Raw genomic sequence first — 21,820 nt, forward strand, 5'->3', positions numbered from 1 at the left:
CTATTCAACATGTTACCTGTTTGAATAAATTCTCTTTAATTACAACCTTCCTGCGTGGACCTCCTTACTACAGATTTCCTAGCCGGCCTTTCAGTTAAGAAAAGGAAGGCGACGGCCTTTCCTTTTTGAAATAAATAACCATATCGCATTAACATCGCTTTGCATCTCTATTCGAATGGCAATCGTTTACTGCATGATGCTTTCACTTTGCTACTTAAATATCTCGCCATATCAATAGAGTATTGTATTATTGCTTGTGCACAAGTGCAGTGCGGTTGTGTGCCTTCCACATGCAGTTTGCTGTATGACTTATGGGTTAGTGAATCAAATAACGCTTTAATGTGTAGTGTGACCTATTTTTTCTCTATGTACAATTCTGTGTGTCGAGAAGGAAGTTTCCATTGGGGGCCTCGGGGGGAGCAGAGCGGAGCGGTCTCCCCCCCGGGGTCATTCGCCCAAATGGTACGGCCACAGAGAGAGGTAGGCGGCGTAGGCGTAGCGTGCAGCGCGATGCGTAGGTTATATAAGGAGGTCACGGGCGCGAGCGTGGAGTGGCGCAACGCTTTTAGAAGCAGTTGGGTGGGGGAAGTTTGTTTTCTCCCACCCAAAAAAAATATATATATATATATATATATATATATATAGATAGATAGATAGATAGATAGATAGATAGATAGATAGATGAGGGGACCATGCGGGTTGGATTTGGGGAGGTGTGTCTCGCCACAGTTGGACAGGTACTCGCTCAGGCACGTAGGCAAGATGGGGGAGGGTAAATTTGGAGCGGATTTTACCCAACCCTCGTTATTGGTAAGTCGTTAAAGAAAAGGGAAGAAAAAGGATTGAAAACAAAATATGGAAATGCAAAAGTAAACATTGGTTTTGCTTGGAAAATGTACAGTTTGTTAGGCATAGTGATAATAAAATGGTTTTGGCCCAAATTGTGAAATTGTTCTAGGAAATTAAGTTGCCTGAAGTAATATGAGTTACCTCGTCCAATAAAGTGGCCTTTTCTGCTATTGAGTTACATGTGTGGTGTCCGTTATTTTGGGCGATTCATATTGCTTATGCTTCCAGTTGCTCCTATTGTTTCTTGCGTTTTCGGTGCATTTTAGTTTTTCCAATCTAAACAACAACCAATGCTCTTTTTCCCTTCTCTTTAAGGTTGTCATTTACGGAGATCTGCCAAAACACAAAGAAAATGTGGTCTATTTGTCAAACCACCAGAGCACAGGTTAGTTTTCCAGTATATTTATTCGCATACTGATCATTTCTGAATCAGATTCCCCTGTTATTGTTACATTTATCACACCATTTTTAGTTGATAGATTTTTTTTTGAAAATTAATCTGATAATTTTCACAAGTATTCCGTAAATACCAATGAACACAGTAAGCTCCAAGACCATTTTGTCCTGTCAAGGATTTCACCTAACTAAGAACATCTTTATTTTCTTATAATGTAAGAAACTCAAACCCAAGCATGGCTGTCATCAGATGCCCTAAATTCTTATCCACCACCAACATGAAAAAGAGATGATACGGTTATGTCGCAGTACCGACCCCGGGGCCAAAGTGACAACAGTCTTTAATGATCTTAAAGCTTTTAAATTGTAAAATATGTTGTACATATTTGTGACAAATCTGGACATGGAAAAGCGTTATGATAGATCACGAATGGAAGTACGAATATATTATGAAAAGTTTTCAAAAGCTACGCAAGTGTTTTCTTCCTCATCCGTTTTATTAGCATGATGTCTGTTGATTGTTCAGCATGTAATTTGAGGGATGATGATCATCGTTTCTTTGAGGCCTGCTAACAGAAATGTATATTAACAATTTAAAGTGAGCTTCTTTGCTAGGCAACGACAGTACCTGATGAATATCTTTTGAGTATTTTACATAACGCTATCAATCTGCACATGCTTACACAGCCAGACAGAGAGACCTGTTACTAAATGAAAGACGCCGCATACTGATACCACTGGGATTACTGGGACTGGAGGAGAACCCCAGGAACTGAAACAAGTGTTGCAGAGGTGGAGAGTGCACCTGGTTGGGCTCGTGCATTGATGTACGGTGCCTTTGCACTGGTCTTAGGAGATGACAGATATTTATGGAGTTTTGGGAGGAGGCAGGGGCATGTGGTGTCAACTAGACGGACATCACTGGTACTTTTATTTCCCTGTTGGTATTTGTATTGCTTAGCATTCTGTCTCTACCAGGAATTTACCTGCCTGACCGGTGGGCAGTTATGTCGAGTGTTAGAGCTCAGATCTTGGCGATTTAGCATGTCTTTGGTGTCTGAGTTTAGTGCACAGGAACACATCTCTCTGTGTGCCACTCAGACCACCCAGGAAAGCATGTAGTGCCGACCTTGAAGAGCATTGGTTGGTGTATGGAAGCCTGCAGAGAAAGAAAGATGTCAAACGTGGAGTTCTTCTCTTTGCTGCTAGATGCCTGTTCTCCAAAAAGTTGTAGATATGACACGTCTTTTTTATGATCCTTCCCAAGATGGTGGCTCTTCCATTGATTGTTGTATGAAGTTCCTTATCCGAAATGGAGCTTATCTTTTTCCTCAGATGTAATTCATTTTTTAGATCATATGTAAGAAGGCACTGTTAAGAGATGGTTGTGTCGCAATGCATTTAATTACCTATTTTTCTTCAGGTTCATTGTCTACTTATTACCATTTTGTTAGTTCCTTGATTGCCAACAACTTCATTAATTCTTCATCTTTGATCAGCTACTATACCAAGATTGCAGTGGGGGCTTTTTCCTGCCCTTTGTGGCCTTTTCCTTCTAACTTGGACACTGTTAACTGGGACACTTGATACCTTTCATTTGAGTATTAGGTGCGGGGTGGCACTGTAGCTACTAAAAGGAGTCACCTTTTCCTTGGGAAATCAAAAAAGATACTAAGATAGATCTTCAACGTATCCAGTCCTTGAAACTTAGCCGCAATGCCACCCAAACACAGTTAACTGCAAACTCCAAAGGACAAATACAACTTTTTCATCCTTAAGTCTTTGACTTCAAGATGGATGGAAGATAATGACCTGGCAGCAGCTGAGCCATCTGAGGATGTTCTAGGTAATATCGAATCGTTGTTTTATTCTGATATACATTTTTATGGCATTTTCCATAAACAACATTACATTGCTTCCATGTGAGTAACTCATAATACAATTAAACTATTAACTGTAACCATAACCTCCCTCCCCCCGGCTCTTGCACATCATAGTTTATAATCATGCACCATATACTCAATTCTGTTCATCGTGAGGAGTTGGCAGCCTTAAACAATGGTATCACCCTAGGTCCCCTTCACTCACATCATCCGCCTCGTTTCAGTGCTATCATGCAGTCTCAGCAACCCATAAAGACGTTTATATCTACGGTGGCAGCGCGTCTGGGGACTCTAAGTGGGTGAACATTGCCGGCCAAGCCTGCAAGTCGTCTGAAAGTTTATTGTCTGTGCTTGTTTTAAGCCTGTGACTCTCCTCAACATTCACCCATTCAGTCATGAGTTTCATCCAGTATTTTATGTCGGGGTGGCCGGGGACAACCTCCCTAAGGCCCACAAACGTTCAACGACCAATATATCTAGCTGCATAAAAATGTTTTGCAGAGCTCATACATGGTTCTCTGAAACACATACAGGCATCATTATCATTTTTACCAGCTTAAGCTTCCCCATCAAGGAGACATGGCGAGTGTTACAGAATTTCACTACAGGTTTCAGTCCCTCCAACAGTCTGTCTATATTTGTGGCCTCAAACTCAGCCACGCCATGAGTAAGTCTTATTCTGAGATATCTGGCCACCTTCATTTCCCACAGGAGATCTAATCGCATCAGGTCCTGTTCTCATATACAAAACAGCTGCCCCATTGGGAGCAACTTTTATTTGGATCTACTAACATGTAACCTGGATACTTCACCAAACTCATCAAGGACCGCCAACGTTATTGAAACTGAGTATATCGTGTGGTGTAAATAGAGTAACTCGTCATCCACGTATAAGGAGACCACATGGGTATTCTCTCCTATCTGCATCCCCCAGCCTTGCAGCGTCTGGTGTAATCTGCATGCCAGTTGCTCCATCGCTAAAGCGAAGAGCGGGGGTGACAGGGGCAGCCCTGTCTTGGCCCTCTGTGTGGGGTAAAGTGCAACAACACCATTCCCCCCCCACCCTCCCAACAGGGTCCCCACAGAGTAACCACACCCACCTGATGTATGTCTCTCATATACCCACTTTCTGTAAGACCTTTCAAGGAAATTTCCATGACAGGGAGTCAAACGCTTGTTCTGTGTCCAGTAGTGCTAATGAACACTGGTTCTCTGCCATGCTCTGTGCATGCACAACCAAGGACAATCTCAATAAGTTGCAGAGTCTTCCTACGAGGTAGGAACCCACACTGGTCTTCGTGAACCAGCTTATGCAGGGCATTGCAGAGCTTATTGAGAATAAATAGACCAATGTGTAAGTGGTGTTGGAGGAGATAGTGAGAGGATAAAGATGCACATTGCTAAAGTAGAGGAAGATGTGGGTACACTGGAACATCTGGTATATCTATGGAGAAGGTGATGCAAAGCTGCTTGTTGAAAGACTGTAGGTGTAAACAGTTTGAGGGATGTGTTATTTCCTTGTTGACGCACATGGTATCCAAAGTAGAAAACCTTGAAAATGCTATCGCCTCCTCACCAGTCTGAATTCTGGGGACGCCTGCCTTTGCAAGCAAAGAAGACATTACATTTTGTGAAAAAACGTTCAATTCAGATTACACAAAGGGCAGGGTCTTGTTTTTTCGCCAGCCTATATAGCAGTCTGCCTGATTTGTCAGCCCATTCGTAAATCCGATTGTGTGTGGCTAGCCAATATAATCTGAAAGGGACATCTAGCCACAGAGGGCATCGAGCTACTCCGCAGCGACTTTGTCTCCTGAATGAGATGTGAACAGAATCAATATAAGCCCTCCCCCTCTGTGATGGCATCAGTTCCTTCTTTCCGTTCTAGCAACACAGATTTGCACTGCAGTTAACCCGGCTGTTTTTTTTTGGCGACAGAGCAGTGTGCCCTTTTTCTACCCTTTTCAATGTTCTCTGTGTTCAAGCCTTGTGAGTCCTATGGACGGCAAATGTTCGCCACGGACCTTCTCTCTGTTTGCATGTGGTGTCTGGATGAGCACTATGACTCTAATGTATGCGACTCTTGTCGCCAGCTCCAACTGAAGGCACGAAGTGAACGACGCATGAAGCTCCTTGCGGCATGGATGTCACAGTCATCAAAGTCTTCTCGTCATCCTTGGTCCCTCGTACCTTATGTGCTCCACGGACCAACCTCATGTCTGCTGTAGGAGTCGTTCCCTTGGACATCATTCTCCTTCAATGTCCAGAGGTAATTCTCAGCCTTGCCAGTCGAAGTTGCGTTGCCTACTGTTGGTCCTCGTTCTGTTGGGGCTTGAGTCCACCCTGCGTCTCCCCACCTACCCTGTGGCCGAGGTGTCTTTGACCCATGTGAAACCATATTCTCAATCTCTGGAGCGTCCTTGATTGCCCATTCGACGGGTTGTCACTCGGCTTCAGGTCGACTTCCTGTTTCTAACACTTTAGCGATGCCGGTGCACAGCCCATTGATGCTACCACACTCTGCTCCTGCTTCTGGTCTGCTGACTCCGATTTTGGCTTTGGGCTCTTGCCTGCCGGCTCCAATGGTGGTGCTATTGATGCTGATTGATGCTTCTTCTGACGTCGAGGCCTCTCCCTCTGTGTCGACCAGCTTTGGTTAGGGAATCAGATGCGGCACCGATGGAGCCGTCTGTCTCAGACAGCCCTCGTCCATTTTTTCCTTCTGAGGACCATGGTTGTGGAAGTACTACGGAAGGTGTGTTGTGTACCCATGCCATTTTGGACACAGTTCCACCCCCTGTGCAGTCTAGCTGGTTACTTGACTTGGGTGACTCCAGTGGCTTAGAATCTTCCCCAGCCTCTTGTCTCCTCCTGGTTCGGCTATGGAGGAGAGTTCCACTCTGGTGGTCATGCTCAATCGAGTTTTGGTTGTACTGGATTGACAACTTCCTTCTGTGGAATTGTCAAGAAACCCTATACTTGGCGTTCTACATCCTGACCAGTGTAACGTAGAACCTGACCTTCTTCATAGTGATTGTCTTTCCGATATCCTGTTGGGTGCTTGTGCTAAACCTGGAAACGGTCTCCCTGTGGATTACTCTATTTCTCACAGGGATTGCGCGGCTTGGAGGATCCATCCTGTCTCCTTAGACATCCACCTAATCAGAGCTTTTTGGTACAGGCTGCTTTAGCCACCCAAAATATTGATTTTATCCCGCGTGTCTCTCCGGAACGAGAGGCCAGGAAATTTGATGGTTATGGTAGGTGTATTTTCTCTTCTTATAGCTCTGCCTTGTGATCTCTGAACACTTCTTGTGTCCTCGCCTACTTCTTCTACACCTTATAGGACACAGTGGGGTGCCTCTTGCCCTCCCTTCCGGAGGAAGCCCGTAATGCTCTTGTTCCGTTGGTTCGAGATGGGCAAAAAGCTGCCACACTTCGCATCTGCTGTGGTATGGATACCACAGATTCTGTTGGCCGGGTATGGCCTCTTCCAGAGCCCTACATTGGTGTGCATGGTTGCATACTCCCTGGTTTTCCGAGGCTGTGCAAACTGCTTTGCTTGATGGCGCTTCCCTTTTAGTGTGCATGCCAACTCACCTTTACACCGGTTCAGAGATAGTCATGATTGTGCAGAGTCTTAACTCTGTTGTTGTATATGGTTGTCGGGACAAATTGTTTTCCCTTGTTCCATCTCTAATCGGCCTTCATAGGGTGGAGTGCTTCTCTTCCATCTTGGGTCCAGTGTGGTGTTCCTGCTTTCTGCAGGTGCTTTTCTTCTAATTATTCTGTCAGTGATCGATATAGTTTCCAGCCCTATGGAAATTACCTTACTTTGTGGCCTTGTGGGGGCCTGTTCTACAGCTTTTTTTTGTCGAGTGATTTTTGTTCTACTGAGTGCTTACTCTATATCGGATATTCTGTTATGTTGTGCGGATGCATTATAGGCGGCTTCCCTGTTTTTCAGGAACCTTACTTTGTATGCCTTAGGAGCATCTTGTGAGCTACTAATAAACCTAGTATCCCCTATAGGGACTTAGACTATATCTTTTCTCATCTCCGTATGTCCTTATGGGTAATGATGTACCACAGGCAGGCAGACTCTTACCATTTTCTTGTGCAAGCTCTTTTTCTACTTTATTGTGTCCCTGCTGCTGTTAATCCTTAGCAGTTTGATGTTCTTTGCATCTGTTTTTACCCTTTAGGTGTTCCTTCCTACCTGATTGGGTAACAGCCACTACTGCTAGATGCCTGTTCTCCAAAAAGTTGTAGATATGACACGTCTTTTTTATGATCCTTCCCAAGATGGTGGCTCTTCCATTGATTGTTGTATGAAGTTCCTTATCCGAAATGGAGCTTATCTTTTTCCTCAGATGTAATTCATTTTTTAGATAATATGTAAGAAGGCACTGTTAAGAGATGGTTGTGTCGCAATGCATTTAATTACCTATTTTTCTTCAGGTTCATTGTCTACTTATTACCATTTTGTACCCGATTTTTTTTTTCTTTTCTCTACTTATAGCTGGTCTCCTGCCTGGATTTTTTAGTTCCTTGATTGCCAACAACTTCATTAATTCTTCATCTTTGATCAGCTACTATACCAAGATTGCAGTGGGGGCTTTTTCCTGCCCTTTGTGGCCTTTTCCTTCTAACTTGGACACTGTTAACTGGGACACTTGATACCTTTCATTTGAGTATTAGGTGCGGGGTGGCACTGTAGCTACTAAAAGGAGTCACCTTTTCCTTGGGAAATCAAAAAAGATACTAAGATAGATCTTCAAAGTATCCAGTCCTTGAAACTTAGCCGCAATGCCACCCAAACACAGTTAACTGCAAACTCCAAAGGACAAATACAACTTTTTCATCCTTAAGTCTTTGACTTCAAGATGGATGGAAGATAATGACCTGGCAGCAGCTGAGCCATCTGAGGATGTTCTAGGTAATATCGAATCGTTGTTTTATTCTGATATACATTTTTATGGCATTTTCCATAAACAACATTACATTGCTTCCATGTGAGTAACTCATAATACAATTAAACTATTAACTGTAACCATAACCTCCCTCCCCCCGGCTCTTGCGCATCATAGTTTATAATCATGCACCATATACTCAATTCTGTTCATCGTGAGGAGTTGGCAGCCTTAAACAATGGTATCACCCTAGGTCCCCTTCACTCACATCATCCGCCTCGCCTCAGTGCTATCATGCAGTCTCAGCAACCCATAAAGACGTTTATATCTACGGTGGCAGCGCGTCTGGGGACTCTAAGTGGGTGAACATTGCCGGCCAAGCCTGCAAGTCGTCTGAAAGTTTATTGTCTGTGCTTGTTTTAAGCCTGTGACTCTCCTCAACATTCAGCCATGTCTTTCATCCAGTATTTTATGTCGGGGTGGCCGGCGACAACCTCCCTAAGGCCCACAGGGGCAGTTTTTATACATATCTGCCATTGCACCCCTGTAAAAGCTGTTGTATCTGCTATTCTTTTCAGTTCTATTCCCATGGGACCCAGGTCCCTTGGTTGTTGGATCCATGTCTTGGTATCTTTCTTTCACAGCAGGATAGATTTTGTTTCTTTCCTGAATCTTCCTTTCTCTTCGTAGGTAGAGATACTGTGTTGTTCCTCAGAGCTCTGTATGTCACTCCTGCCTTTTGTGGCGTAGTTTTTCTATCTGGTAGACTACTTTCTCCATTTTCTCCCTCCCTCTTGGAGAGGTTCCATCCCCCCTTTTTTGGTTGGGGTGTTTCATTTCTTTCTCTTTGGGCATATCCTATCTTCTGTCAGACTATGTATGTCTGCGGCTTATGCACGGTCCTCAAATGTTGGGGGCTTTCTTTCCCTTCCTGGGGGTTGTTCCCCTTGTACTCTGTACTCTCAGTTTTTGTCTAGAGCTTTACTTTATTTTATTACCCGTTTCTCGAGTTTCCATGGAGCGTAGGAAAGGTTTCCGACCTGTTTCTCAAGCATCCATGAGTTGGACAATGTGTGATTGTGTACATCAACTATGTGTGGCCTTTAGTCTCTGCCAGCTCTTTTGTTTCACCCTGGCCAGCCGTCTCCTCCTTCTTCCTCATGGAGGACTCACACCTGCTGTTTATTCTTTGTTTCACCTGTTATCACCTGCTGGCACCTTTCCTCAGCCGGTGGCATTCGTTCTTGGACGGTTGCCCTTGTTTTCCTGTAGTGGACAGTACGCTCTCCACTTCCTACTCTTAAGTGGCATTGTGTTGATGTTTTCCAGCCTTATCTTTCTTTCTCCACCTCAGTTACTGTCAAAACTTTTTTACAACGGTAGGATGTATCATCTCTGTCCCCCTTTGATTATCTCTGTTCATGGAGTAACCTTCGTTCCTCCACTCCGCGTCCTCCTGCTCACTGACGAAGGACATGAGTTACCTTCAGTGGAGTGCATATACGTTTGCTACTCTGTATGACTTGTGTCTCTACGGGAATTTCTATGTTTTTTTCTATGCATATTTATCCTTGTATACATTTATCTTTGGATGTATATGTATCTGCATGTATATACCCATCTCTTGTAGATGTCTTTTAGTGTGTGTGTGTGTGGGTGTGTGTGGGTGTGTGTGTGTGGGTGTGTGTGTGTGGGTGTGTGTGTGTGGGGGTGTGTGTGGGGGTGTGTGTGGGGGTGTGTGAGTGTGTGTGGGTGTAGTTGTGTGTGGGTGTAGTTGTGTGTGGGTGTGTGTGTGTGGTTGTAGTTGTGTGTGGTTGTAGTTGTGTGTGGTTGTGTCAGTCAGTCAGTCCTTTTATACGGTGTACATCACTGCATTTTACCTACACCCTTCTTGATGACCTGTTCAGCATTCTTGCTTGCACTTGTCTGTTTCCTTCCTTCTCTTCAGTGAGCATGTCCGTTTTTTTCATAGGATGTCTTGTATACCTTCAAGGTTCTCAATGTAAGACTGGTTTTCTTCACTGTGCTTGTTGTTTCCTAGCGATGCTCTTCAGCATTCATTCTTCTCTTTCTGTTTTCTCTATCATTCTGGCATTGGAGGTTTATTTTTTCGAAATCGGTCTCTCGGAATAGTTTCTTCGACGGTTGGTGGATTACTTTTATCCATTGCATGTGTTGCTGCAGCTGAGCACTCTGTGTATGCTCCTTCCATTTGGGTTTGAGTCTGGACTATTGTCCTTGGTCCCTTTGCATTCCACGATCTTCGGTTGAATTCTCTTTTGTGACTGCCTCTTTAGTGGTTCTATACTGTGTTCTTACAGTCTTATGGCTTTCTACTCCCTATGGGCTTCTAAGAGATCAGTCATCTCTTGCTTCACCTATCATTTTCAGATAGTCTGGTCCCTTTCTATCTTTTGGACCGGCTTCTCCTATTTGGGGAACTTTGGTGAGGTCAGTTTGCAGCCCTCTTCCAAGAATGGTATTGCTTGGGTATCTGATTTTAAGATAAAGAATCCAGCTATATGTCTCGATCAGATGGAAAGTTTACTTACCTTCGGTAATGCCTTTTCTGGTGGAGACAGGATCTAGCTGCAGATTCCTTATCGACCCACTCATCCTCCCCGCTCTGCGAACTGAGGGCCCTGTTGTCTCCAAGACCCCCTTTTTAGGTCTCGCCTTGGCAGCGCATGCATGCGCTGTCTCAGCGAGATATAAAGTAATCTCTATGTTGGCTTACACTTAATGTAATCTGTTTTTCCACTTGCTATTGGTTTACTTGTGGTAGTGTTGTTGTTATCTCCCTTTCTGTTGGCTGTTGGTCATTTGCTAACTTTCGTGTAGCCCCGATACAGCGGCGCCTAACTACATTGTTAGTTTGCTCTGCTTGCACTTCTTTTAATTGAAGTGCAGTGTGCCATCTGTTTTTCACGCTGTAGCCTTCCTTTGTAATTGGAGACTTTTGAGCACGCTGGCTAGTTTTTGCTGTGTGATTCCTACACTCCTCCCCCCCACTGTCTCTGCTTTCACTCCCCCTCGGTCACAGAGGGGGGTTGTGCTGCTGTATGAGGCATTTTTATCAGTGCAGATCTCTTTCATGAGCGCCGCGCTGGTTCTGCTTTCATTCTTGTATTTATTTACCCTGCTCCTCCACCCCACCACTCTCCCGCCCCCCGCCATTTCAATCAATCAGGGGCTCCAGCTTATACTTGCATCACAGCGGAGCCACGTGGAGAGGAACGGAGGGCTGTGCAGGTAGTCTCCCATGCCCTCGCTATAAGGCTGAAGAGCTGCCAGCAGAGACCGGTGTCCCTGCCTCGCCCGTTGCTGAAATTCACCGCTCGCAGCGCTTGTTAATCAGTGTCGTCTTCCACACAAAGTAATTGTTTCTCAGAAGCACGCTCAATTGCCCTGACAAAACCATCTAATTTTGCTCCGTATCCGCTCGTAAAGATCTGTAATCAGATCACCCTGAAGTACAAAGCCAGCGGGGCTGTGATCCGTCAGTATATCAGATACGGGGTGTCAGAACTTGCAGACAAACTCGTTCATTAAATATATAAAACTGTCAGTGGAGTGGTAACATTTGTGTTTTGTTTTTTTTCTCCTAAGGTACGCCTGTATTTCAGGGCAAAGGACTTAAAAAGGCGTTGACATGGTACATGGCTTGTGGTAAATGTCTGCAAAGACGGGAGGTGTAGGCGAGTTTGTGAAGCTTTGCCCAGTGTAACCCCCTCTCTAAAGCACTTTCTGCTGCACTGGCATCGGCAAATTAATCAAACTTCAGGCACTCTCGGATCCAACCAATCACGCAGAGCCTCCCCATCCAATAATCCAATCAGCAGACCATTATTTAATTCGAGTCTTTCAAGCCAGGAATGTAATTCTTACAGATAGTTTATTTTTCTTGTTTTAAGAGGGCAAGGGAGTACCAATTTAAAACCTGCAAATGACATACCAGTGTGAGACTTCCCAGTCTGCTGTGGAAAAAAATCAAGCTGGATACTGAATGAAATAAGCATTTGCAATGCAATAGTTCTCGCATTTACGCGAGTTTGAGCTATTGACATTGCAAATAACAATGCCTTTTATTTTTGTTTTTGTTTTTGAAACGTAAATAAAAGGCATTGTCATTTACAATGCCAGTAGCTTAAACTCGCGTCAATGCGAGACCTATTGCAATGCAAATGCTTGTTGCATACTACTACTGGTCGTATATTCTGTACTTGTAGATACAGGTTTGTCCTTTTCAGGCACTCTGTTTCCAGAGACTGTTTCTCTAAGTGACTCAGCACTGTTGTAGCGAAAATAGTCACACAAAAAAAACTTAAGTCAGCACCTTTGGGGTGGGGGTGGGGGGGGGGCTTATATGAACTCTGACATCACATTTGGGAGATGACATCACTGTGGAGTTGCTTGATGCCCTCTACCGACAAGCAGAGGTAGCTGCTGGGAAAATTCTCAATCCAGTCTGGGGCCTGTGGAGGCATCTAAGATAAGGAATCTGCAGCTAGGTCCTGTCTCCACCAGCTTAAGCGTTACCAAAGGTAAGTTACTTGTCCTTCTTGCCTTCCTTAGTCAAAGTTGTTGATGTTTCTCTATTATGGTGTTCAGCAACTGAAGCACCTGGTCTTCTCATAAGCACACAGCTCTGCATTCAAGATCTTGAATTTTGTGTCCGAATTTGGTGATAGTCCTACTCTCTTACAGTTTTGCCCCCACTAGTAGAGCCTTTATATGGCCCCAGATTTCTGTCTCGAAGGCTTCCCAAATATTGATTCCCTTTTCCATCAAATTAATATTAATGTGAAAATAGTACTCCATCTCTTCCCTGAGTCTGTCTTCTTTGAGCCACCAGGCATTGAAATGTCATCCTCTGTACTTCAACAGGGGACCAGCCCTATATGTAAGTTAAACCGGAGAGTGGTTCAGTAATCTCAGGGACGAATGTAAGCCCCTCTTCACACCCCTCTTCCCCCATGCAGTTGCTGGCAGGAAATAGTAAGGTATATTAGTCTAAGTAGGAGAAAGAGGAGTGCAAGTGGGAGAATAATGTTAATCATAGGCTACTGTGGATCAGCTACTTTTGTCATTGACCAGCAAGGTTGTCCATCATTGTTGTTCTCAGCCCAGAGCATCTCATGGATGTGACTTGTTTCAAAAAGAGTCGAAACATGTTGGCTGTAATTTATGATTATTTTTCCCCAACGTCAGCCGCTTTAATATCAGTGGTAAAATCAGTACACAGTCGCTCTGGTCACAGACCAGGGTTCATGGGCTGATACTAGAATGTCCTCCAGTTCTTCCCACTCTACGTGCCTTTCTTTTCCCATTTGATTTTAATCTCTTTCTTCTGCTCTATCCTTTTCTTTTTTGCAGAATTTTATATAGCACGAACTTGACCCGAAGGTATCGGGTAGCAGAGCGCTTTACATGAGTACTAGTTGCGTTACATGAGGACACATTCATTTTTCTTAAGCACGGAGAGATTACGTGATTTGCCCAGAACACAGGATGTTCAGCGCCGTTGCCGAGACTCTAACCCGGTTCGCCAGATTCGAGGTCGACCGCCCTAGCCGTTAAGCCAACTCCTCTCCCATTATTTTTCTTAGTTCTTATATTTATTTACCCTCCCTTTTGCTACTTCTATGTTCTTATTATAGTTTACCCTCTGTTTCTTTCTTCCATCTTTTTCCTTTCCCTGGCTCCTCTCTTACCTCCTCACCTCATTTTCCATGGTCACCTCAGGCTAGGTACCCAATTCCTACCCTGTTTAGTGCTTTTTTTATCTACCTTTGTATCTCCCTCTTCCCCTTATCCTTGTTCTTTGTTCCTTTTGCCACCTTTGCTTGTTCCTAGCCCATCTTTCTTTTTCTTCTTGTCTCCTCTACCCTATATCCCCTTTCTCACAGCAACACCTCTTTAATTAACTTCTTCTTTCTATCCCTTTCTCTTTTTTACGATGACCTCTTTCTCTTCTTTTTCTTTCCTTTTATTGACACATGTAAATGACGGTAGAGCTATTGTACTCATGTGGAAAAACAGAACATCTAGGGACCATGAAGAGTTTGAGAATAATGAAAAGATTGGAAACTGTACTCTCAATGGCCAAAAGGCGTCGGGTAGGGAGAATACTGGGAAAAAGGCAAGGTTAAGCTTGGTAATTAAACAAAGGGTAGCAAATGCAGTATTGGATGGGGCTTGCAGTCCTTATCTGCTATTGTCTTTCTGTTGTGCTCAATGAAATATGTCTGGGTTCTGTATAGCCCTCATAGCGATGTTTGTAGAATCAAAGACGACACCATTCAAGTTACAGGTCATGAGCCATTTACTGTGATCTCATTGTCATGTTTGAAGTCATGTGATGTAATTTGCTGTGATCCTTGTTATACAAAGTAGCATGTTTGAAAACTGGAACCTCTTTTGGGTCTAAAATGTTGCAAAATCCATTATAGCCTCATAGTAGGCTGTTGCATAGTGTGGTATGTGTGGATGAGGAAAGTTCAAGGTGAGATCAAGAAATGGAGAGATGTTAAATTGTCTGGGTAAGACATTGCAGATTTTATATAAGATTGTACTCTTTTGGAAATCGACCAAACCTCTGACAGAGCTAAAATAAAGGGAGGAAATTCTGCAGTTTGTCAGAGCTAAAACAATTTATTATAAGCACTCAAAGCATGGGGTGGGAGAGACTTTTACTGCACGAATTTGGGATACCCTACTTCTGCAGTATCGCAATTAATTGCAGATGATTATGTAAAGAAACCTATTGATCGGGTTAGGGCAGTTCCCTGAGTATCAGCTTTACCAGCATGATGATATATATAAAGTAGCCTCTGACTAATATTTTAATTGAATTACCTAACACATCAGTTTAATAATAACTGTGCACACAGCTGGCCTTGGTATATAGGACAAAAACAGAATACACTAGCTCATCTGGTTCTCCAACACATAATATGTGTAGTGGAAATAAGTAACTGGAAAAGGTTTCATAGATCTGAATATCCATCACATCATTTAATAGTTATTTATTCAGTATATATTTTGTTGTGTTTAAACTTTGGAACATACCTCCCCAATCTTGTCCTATGCATATGTAGACAAGGCTGCGCATACAAAATGATATTCTTGATGATGACCCCATTATAAAATTCAGTAAGAAATGTGTAAAAGAAAATATTTGGCAACCGTGCATAAACCTCAAGATAGACTAGACCGACAACTACTAAATGGCATTAAGCTCTATGAATTATATCAACTATAGTAAATGTAATAGTTGTCCAGTAGAGAATTTTTTTATGTGACAAGAGGAAGAGCCTTTGGGCAATGCCTGAAGAGAGAATTCTTATTAAGAGGCCACTGCAGGGAATTTGGTTTTTTTTTTTCTGTATCTACAACTTCTACCTATGACTCTTGGCCGTTTCTGTACATGCTTTTTTGATGGAGAGAAGATTGTTATTTAATGACTGGACTGCAGCTTTGTCTTGCCTAGCTTCTTCAGAGAGTGTAACGTTCACCAGTAGAAAGTACAGAATTTCTTTGGATTTTAATTGGAAGCATTATTTGTAGTTTTAGGATTTAAAAATATCAGCAGTTCCTACAAAACTAACATTATTAACCTTACTATTAGAATTATATTTCTATTAATACATTTCATAACCATCAGCCACCAATAAGGGATATTCCCTATACTTTTTCATGCACTGTCTGTTATCGTTGTTTACAGTTCATATTTTTCACTTATCCTCTCTGTGTAATTTGACTAATTATTGTTTGAGGAATAATTGTACCTCTTCAGGGCAAACTCTCAAAGTAAATACATTAACCCGAGCTCAACCCCCTGGCTGGTAGCTATGTCACAGAGCAGACATGCTCAACGTAGGGCAATGTGTAATGTATTTATGCAATATCAAAGCAGTAATAAATTCAAAATGTTAAACTTAAAAATCCCAAACGACAAAAAAATTAATAAGGGGAGACGGAGATTTAAAAAACAAAAAGTTTTAAGTAGAAATAACTCCAAAAAAAGGACCTATGATAGTCAATGGTCATGGTAGACTTGGGATCCAGGTACAGTTTCTCACTAACAGCAATGGAGACCTGATCGGATACAACAAGTGGATTGGTCCTGGTGAATATCTGGCAGTGAGACCATTTTAAAACATCCCTTTAGTCAGGAGGAAAAGTTTTAAAAAGGTTCCAAACTTTCTTCTGGTGCCCAAATAACCACAGGAGTACACTTCTCTAGTCCCCGAGGACTTCAGGAGAAGCTCTTAGATGCTCACCGAGTGTCGAGCGAGGCCAACAGAAGGATAAAGTCCAGGTCTAGTTGCCATTGGCCCACTGGGTAGTTCCAGGAAAAGGCCTCCTGCAGCTTGTTGTCTCCTTGTAGCCACACAGGTCAGCCAACTGACCCTTGGAATCCATCCACCTCTTTGTCCGGGGTACAAGAGAAAGCAGTTCCAATCTTTCAGAGCTCCTCTTGAGTCACAGACAGTAAGTCCAGTCCTGTCCTGATCTTACGCAGGTCCAGAAAGTATTCTGAAATAGGTGTCTGGAGGTGCCACATTTTTATGCCTGACTCCAGCTCTTAGGTGAGGATATTTCCTGTAGCCAACCCGAACCTTTTTTACAGTAGTTTGTGTTTGCCTTACTGCAAATAGGCCCACATTTTTCTTGTGTCAGGGCATTTTCAAGATGGTTAAAGTCTCGGGCCACTCTAAACTTTGCTCTGAGGGTTTCGGATATGTGTCGGAGTGCCCAAAAGAAATCATCAGTGTCCTCTCCGATCTAATACTAAAATACAGTTTGAAGCAGGCACTGTACCCACAACACACCTAACAAGCATTGGCATAGACAATAGGTCTCGCTTTTGGGACCTTATGTGTTTAGCCATGCAATACTGGATGTTGTTTAATCAAGGATATTGTGCTGGATAACTAAACACTTAGAATGTCCGAAAGGCGAGACCTATTGGCTATGCATTGGGGGGCCTTATAAGTGTTTAGGTAGGGCTATTGACTTTGCCAATGTTTCTACGCTGTGCTGTAGAGAAGTGTGGCTGCTGTACAGCATGCTGAGAAGTTGTAATTAAAAAGTGTAAAAAGCACTGAGTGATGCTGTGCTGGCCCTGAGTGATGCTGTGCTGGCCCTGAGTGATGCTGTGCTGGCCCTGAGTGATGCTGTGCTGGCCCTGAGTGATGCTGTGCTGGCCCTGAGTGATGCTGTGCTGGCCCTGAGTGATGCTGTGCTGGCCCTGAGTGATGCTGTGGTGGCGCTGAGTGATGCTGTGGTGGCACTGAGTGATGCTGTGGTGGCGCTGAGTGATGCTGTGGTGGCGCTGAGTGATGTGGTGGCGCTGAGTGACGCTGTGGTGGCGCTGAGTGACGCTGTGGTGGCGCTGAGTGACGCTGTGGTGGCGTAGTGTTGCTGTGGTGGTGCTGAGTGATGCTGTTGTGGCCCTGAGCGATATTGTTGTAGCCTTGAGTGACGCTGTGATAGTGCTGTGTGTTGCTGTTGTGGCGCTGAATGATGCTGTGGTTCTGTTGAGTAATGCTGATGCATATGTGTAGGAGATCAGAAATTACTTGCAATTTATGTGACAATAACCACTGCTTTGATTTTTTTTTTTTTTTTTTTAATGTTTCGATTTCCTTTGTAACGTTCCACTCCCAGAAATACCTAAACTCCCAAACCTCACCTTAAATTTATGTATGTGATAATTCTGACATACTGGCAGAATTTGCACACTCGTAAGGGTACGTTATAAAAGTAAAATTCAGCTAAACCTGATTCTCTGATTTCAATTTGGGGTTTTAAAATCGATACATTTCTTACTTGATGCATGAATTCGACTTTGTTTGGTAAAACAATGCATGGATCGGGCCGTCTTTCTTAAGAAATTGTCTAAATATGTTTGTACATGTTTCAAAAAGTTATACAGGGACTAGGTTTTAGTTAAAAATCTGTCAGTTTTAAAGTCTTTATAAGCAATAGATGTGTGATGCATTTTTTGCAATGGGTTCATAGTCCGTTTCCTACATTTATGCCCGGATGCAACAATCCTTGTGCAAAATGAGCTTGTACACAATCTAGCGGGCTGTCGAGCCCCCACCGCCCAGCCTGCCAGGAGTGGCCCAGACAGCGAGTGTGCTGGGGGGGCGGAGGGCAGAAGAGCAGGAAGCCTCTTATCGCTCACAGACTGTCAGACTGAGAGCCGTCACCCCGTCATAAATCCGTGTACTCTAAATACGCCTCGTGAAAGGAGCCGGGACAAGGCCGAGAGGTCCGAGTGAAAGACAGCAGGCCAGAGAACGGAGGCGAGAAAGAGGGTGGAATGAGGGAAGACGAGGGGAAGGATGGACAGGAAGAGGGGAGGTGGAAGAAGTGGAGCGAGGGAATATTGAACATAGGAAAGAAGGTGGTATACGAGAGGGAAACAATTTGAAATAAGCAAGGTGGAGACCCATTTTTCTGGTAAATCTGGCAGAATTTAAATCATCAGTAGAGAGGCAGCGCCTATTTCATGAAAATAGTTGCTTCCTACTGACATCTGTGTACTCTGCAGATCACAAGTTCGAATCTAATTCCCAGCCTTTCAAAAACAACAAATGTAGTACTATTCAAATGTGTAATACTAATAATCTCTTCAGCGCTCAGAGGCAGCTAGAGTGTGGTATGAAAAGTTAAATAAAAACTGCATATTATCATTAATTAAATAAATCAGCAGATTTTGATTGGCAAGAAAGACAGCGTGCGTTTCTTGCCAGGTGAATACCATGGTGTCCCTGTTGCTGGTGCCACACGTCTCCGAACCACTGGGAGAATGTTAGCTTAGACACACCGTGCCCTCCAGTACCTCATCGCATCAGTACTGGTTACCTGGCTGTCTCGGAAACACTCTGCGCGGGTCAGCTAGGGACAGTTATCCTGGTAAAAGACACGCTCTGTGGTGAGGGACGGGGAGGGAGTTGAACAAGCGCGGCCGGGCTTATGCATTGGCCGCACGGCCGTGAAAGTAATAGCGAGCGATAGATAGGAAAGCCAGAATGGTGGCTGCGCGCATGCACGCACGCGTATCTGTAAGCTTGAGGCCAGCAAAAGCTTGTGTTAGCACTTTGAAACCCCAGTTACTAAATGTCTAACAGACCGCGCATGCGTTGGCTCAGGCGAGACCTAAAAAAGGGGAGCGTTAGGCTTCCAAATTGTTAAACTAAAGCTCTATATCATCATGGAGAAGCTCAGCACGACTTGCGTCTCTTGTGACCGGGACTGTGGGTCTGCAAATCTCCCTGTTAAGTGAGGAGACATCACCTAGGAGAATCAAGAACACTCGCCCCGGGGCCTGGAGGAATAGTGTCTACCTGAGCCTAGATCAAAGGACCCTGTGGGGAGAAGGAGATCGCTTAGAGGGAGTGCAGTCCAATGAGGATCCTGCCAAATGAATCATGGGAGCGGAGTATGAGATTCTGACCGTTTGGGACCAGCGCACCAATCAATCCATATGCGCTGTTCGTCACCCCCATTTACAAGGTGGCGGCAGCAGAAAAGTCTAAGTCTCATCACTCTGGTGCCAGCTAGGACGAGAGAAGGGCTATCGCTCTGTGCATCAACATGACCTAAAGACGGATATCACCTTATCTGTGGTGCTCACAACCCCCATATGCCGTGTGAGGGCCAGAGTGAAGATTGAGGCTGTCCCCCAGGTGCATTACTGGAACAAGAGGGCTACTGCCCTGTGCAGTACTGTGACCTGAAGCGTCCGTCGCTCTGCGTGCTGCTGTTTGTGACCCCCTCCGACTGCTGGGAGGGGGCTGTGGAAAATGAAAGGGCCTTTGCCCTGGAACAGCGTGCATCTGAGAAGCAGTGGGTTGTGACCGCAGAAAGAGCAACTATTTAACTACCTGAATCCAGGAGCACGCATGAGCTGCCACCGGACTTCGGCAGACTTACCGTGTGATCAGAGGAGTCGTGGATGCCTGCCACTCCAACCGCAGCATCGCCAGGCCGAGATGTGCGCCCGATCTCCGCACTGCCACTAGCAAGAGTGGGAAGGACTGAATACCGGGCCTGTGGGGAAACTTGTGTCGGGATTCAGTGTTCCAGACCAGTCCGACCAATATCCACGGGAGCGAAGAGAATGTCTAACCACTCCCGCTGGGTATATCCACCTCTAGTATCCTACACTCACAGAGGGAGGAATGATATCCTCAGGGAGTGGAGAGACAATAAGAACCACCATGAAGTCAGGGAGCAAGAAGGACCACAGGCAGGGTAAACCTACATGAAAGAAACAGAGGAAATATAAATCTCAGAAAAAGGAAGGAAACAGATAAGCTTTGTAAGTAAGCAGATATACAAGTGTTAAGGCATATGCTTTCCCAAACTCACCACGATACCTTCAGCTGAGAGGCATTAAGCAGGTCTCTCTAATTCATTGGGGAGCGAGAAGGGAGTACGGTGGACTCGAGGGGAAGTCGTGCTCCTCAACAAGGCTTGTAGAATAAGTCCTCCTCACTTAGATCCTCAGTCCTCGGAGGAAAGAAGAAAGTTCACAAGAGAATCCACCCAAAATGAAACAGGAGCTCTTTCCGTAGATCTAAGGAATTTTCCCCATTAAAAGTGAGCGAGGTCTATAAGCATACAAAAAAAAAAAGAAAAGAATGTTCTCGCACAATCCGTAGTTTGTCTACCCCTGCTTTCTAATAGCAATCAAGCTATAATGTTCTCGTGGCCCAGAGGATCTTTGATTTGAGAGCACCTGTGCGTTTAATTGGAGTTCGTTTCTGAGAACTAAAGGGTGAAGCGACTCCACGTTTCCAAAGTACCGAGTACGAACGAGCTCGTCCAACTGAAGAGCTGATCTGCAGATAACACACACTATCCCACTTGGTGATAATGAGCGGGTCTAGCTTCTATCAGAAATGCCCTCTTAGTCAGTGTGAGTCGCCCTAAATAACACAAAATCAACTATTCGCACTACTTCGTGCTTTTCCTTTCTGTCCGTAGGAGCGTGGGGGTATGACGCGAAGAGCCAGACTGCAGCGCGTCCTCGCGTTGCTGGAAGTTGGCCGGGGATGAAACTGGGAAGCCGATGGCAGAGCTTCCTCGCGTTGCAGGGAGTTGGGCGGTGATGAAACGGGAAAGCTGATGGCAGCGCGTCCTCGTGTTGCAGGGAGTTGGGCGATGATAAAACGGGAAAGCCGATGGCAGAACTTCCTCGCGTTGCAGGGAATTGGGCGGTGATGAAACGGAAAAGCCGATGGCAGCGCGTCCTTGCGTTGCAGGGAGTTGGGTGGTAAGGGAAAAAGGATAAGAAGATTGCAGCGCGTCCTCGCACTGCAAAAGTGTTCGCCAGATCCAGGAAGAGAAGGCAATAATAGGAGGGTTCTTCGGGAGAGTAGGAGATTCTCCTAAGAAGAGTCCAAGTAGGAAACTTTCAAGTTCGAACAGGTCACAAAGGGGGCGTGGTTCTACCAATTGAAGTAAGCCAAGCACCTGCTAACGGGCGTTGACTGCCTTTATACCAGAAGTCAGCTGACCGGTATTCAGTGCACCATGGGAAAGCATTTAGGATGATAACCCTCACAATGCATTATGGGAGAGGTAGTTCTGTGAGAGTTGGGAATAGAGAGGGATGAGATACAGGAAACCTGGCGGTTGACAACTTGCTGTGATTAAAGTGTCATCGCATGGGACACTTTGACTTTCTCAAAGCCATTGTGGAACTTCTAAGACTTGAACTCACTAGCATGGCCTAGCTTGGATGTCTCCTTACGT

General features: G+C 44.5%; 1 protein-coding gene across 1 annotated transcript in view; it reads left to right on the forward strand.

Moving 5' to 3' along the window:
- AGPAT5 (1-acylglycerol-3-phosphate O-acyltransferase 5) overlaps positions 1-21,820 on the forward strand; it is a 638,261-nt gene that overhangs the window by 144,300 nt on the left and 472,141 nt on the right. Inside the window, exon 2 of the mRNA XM_085610831.1 lies at positions 1,165-1,234. Within this exon, the coding sequence (XP_085466957.1) occupies positions 1,165-1,234 (70 nt within the window). The remainder of the gene's footprint in view (positions 1-1,164; positions 1,235-21,820) is intronic.

The sequence above is a fragment of the Triturus cristatus genome, chromosome 6 (genome assembly GCF_964204655.1).
Source record: "Triturus cristatus chromosome 6, aTriCri1.1, whole genome shotgun sequence".
In the NCBI taxonomy this organism is placed as follows: domain Eukaryota; kingdom Metazoa; phylum Chordata; class Amphibia; order Caudata; family Salamandridae; genus Triturus; species Triturus cristatus.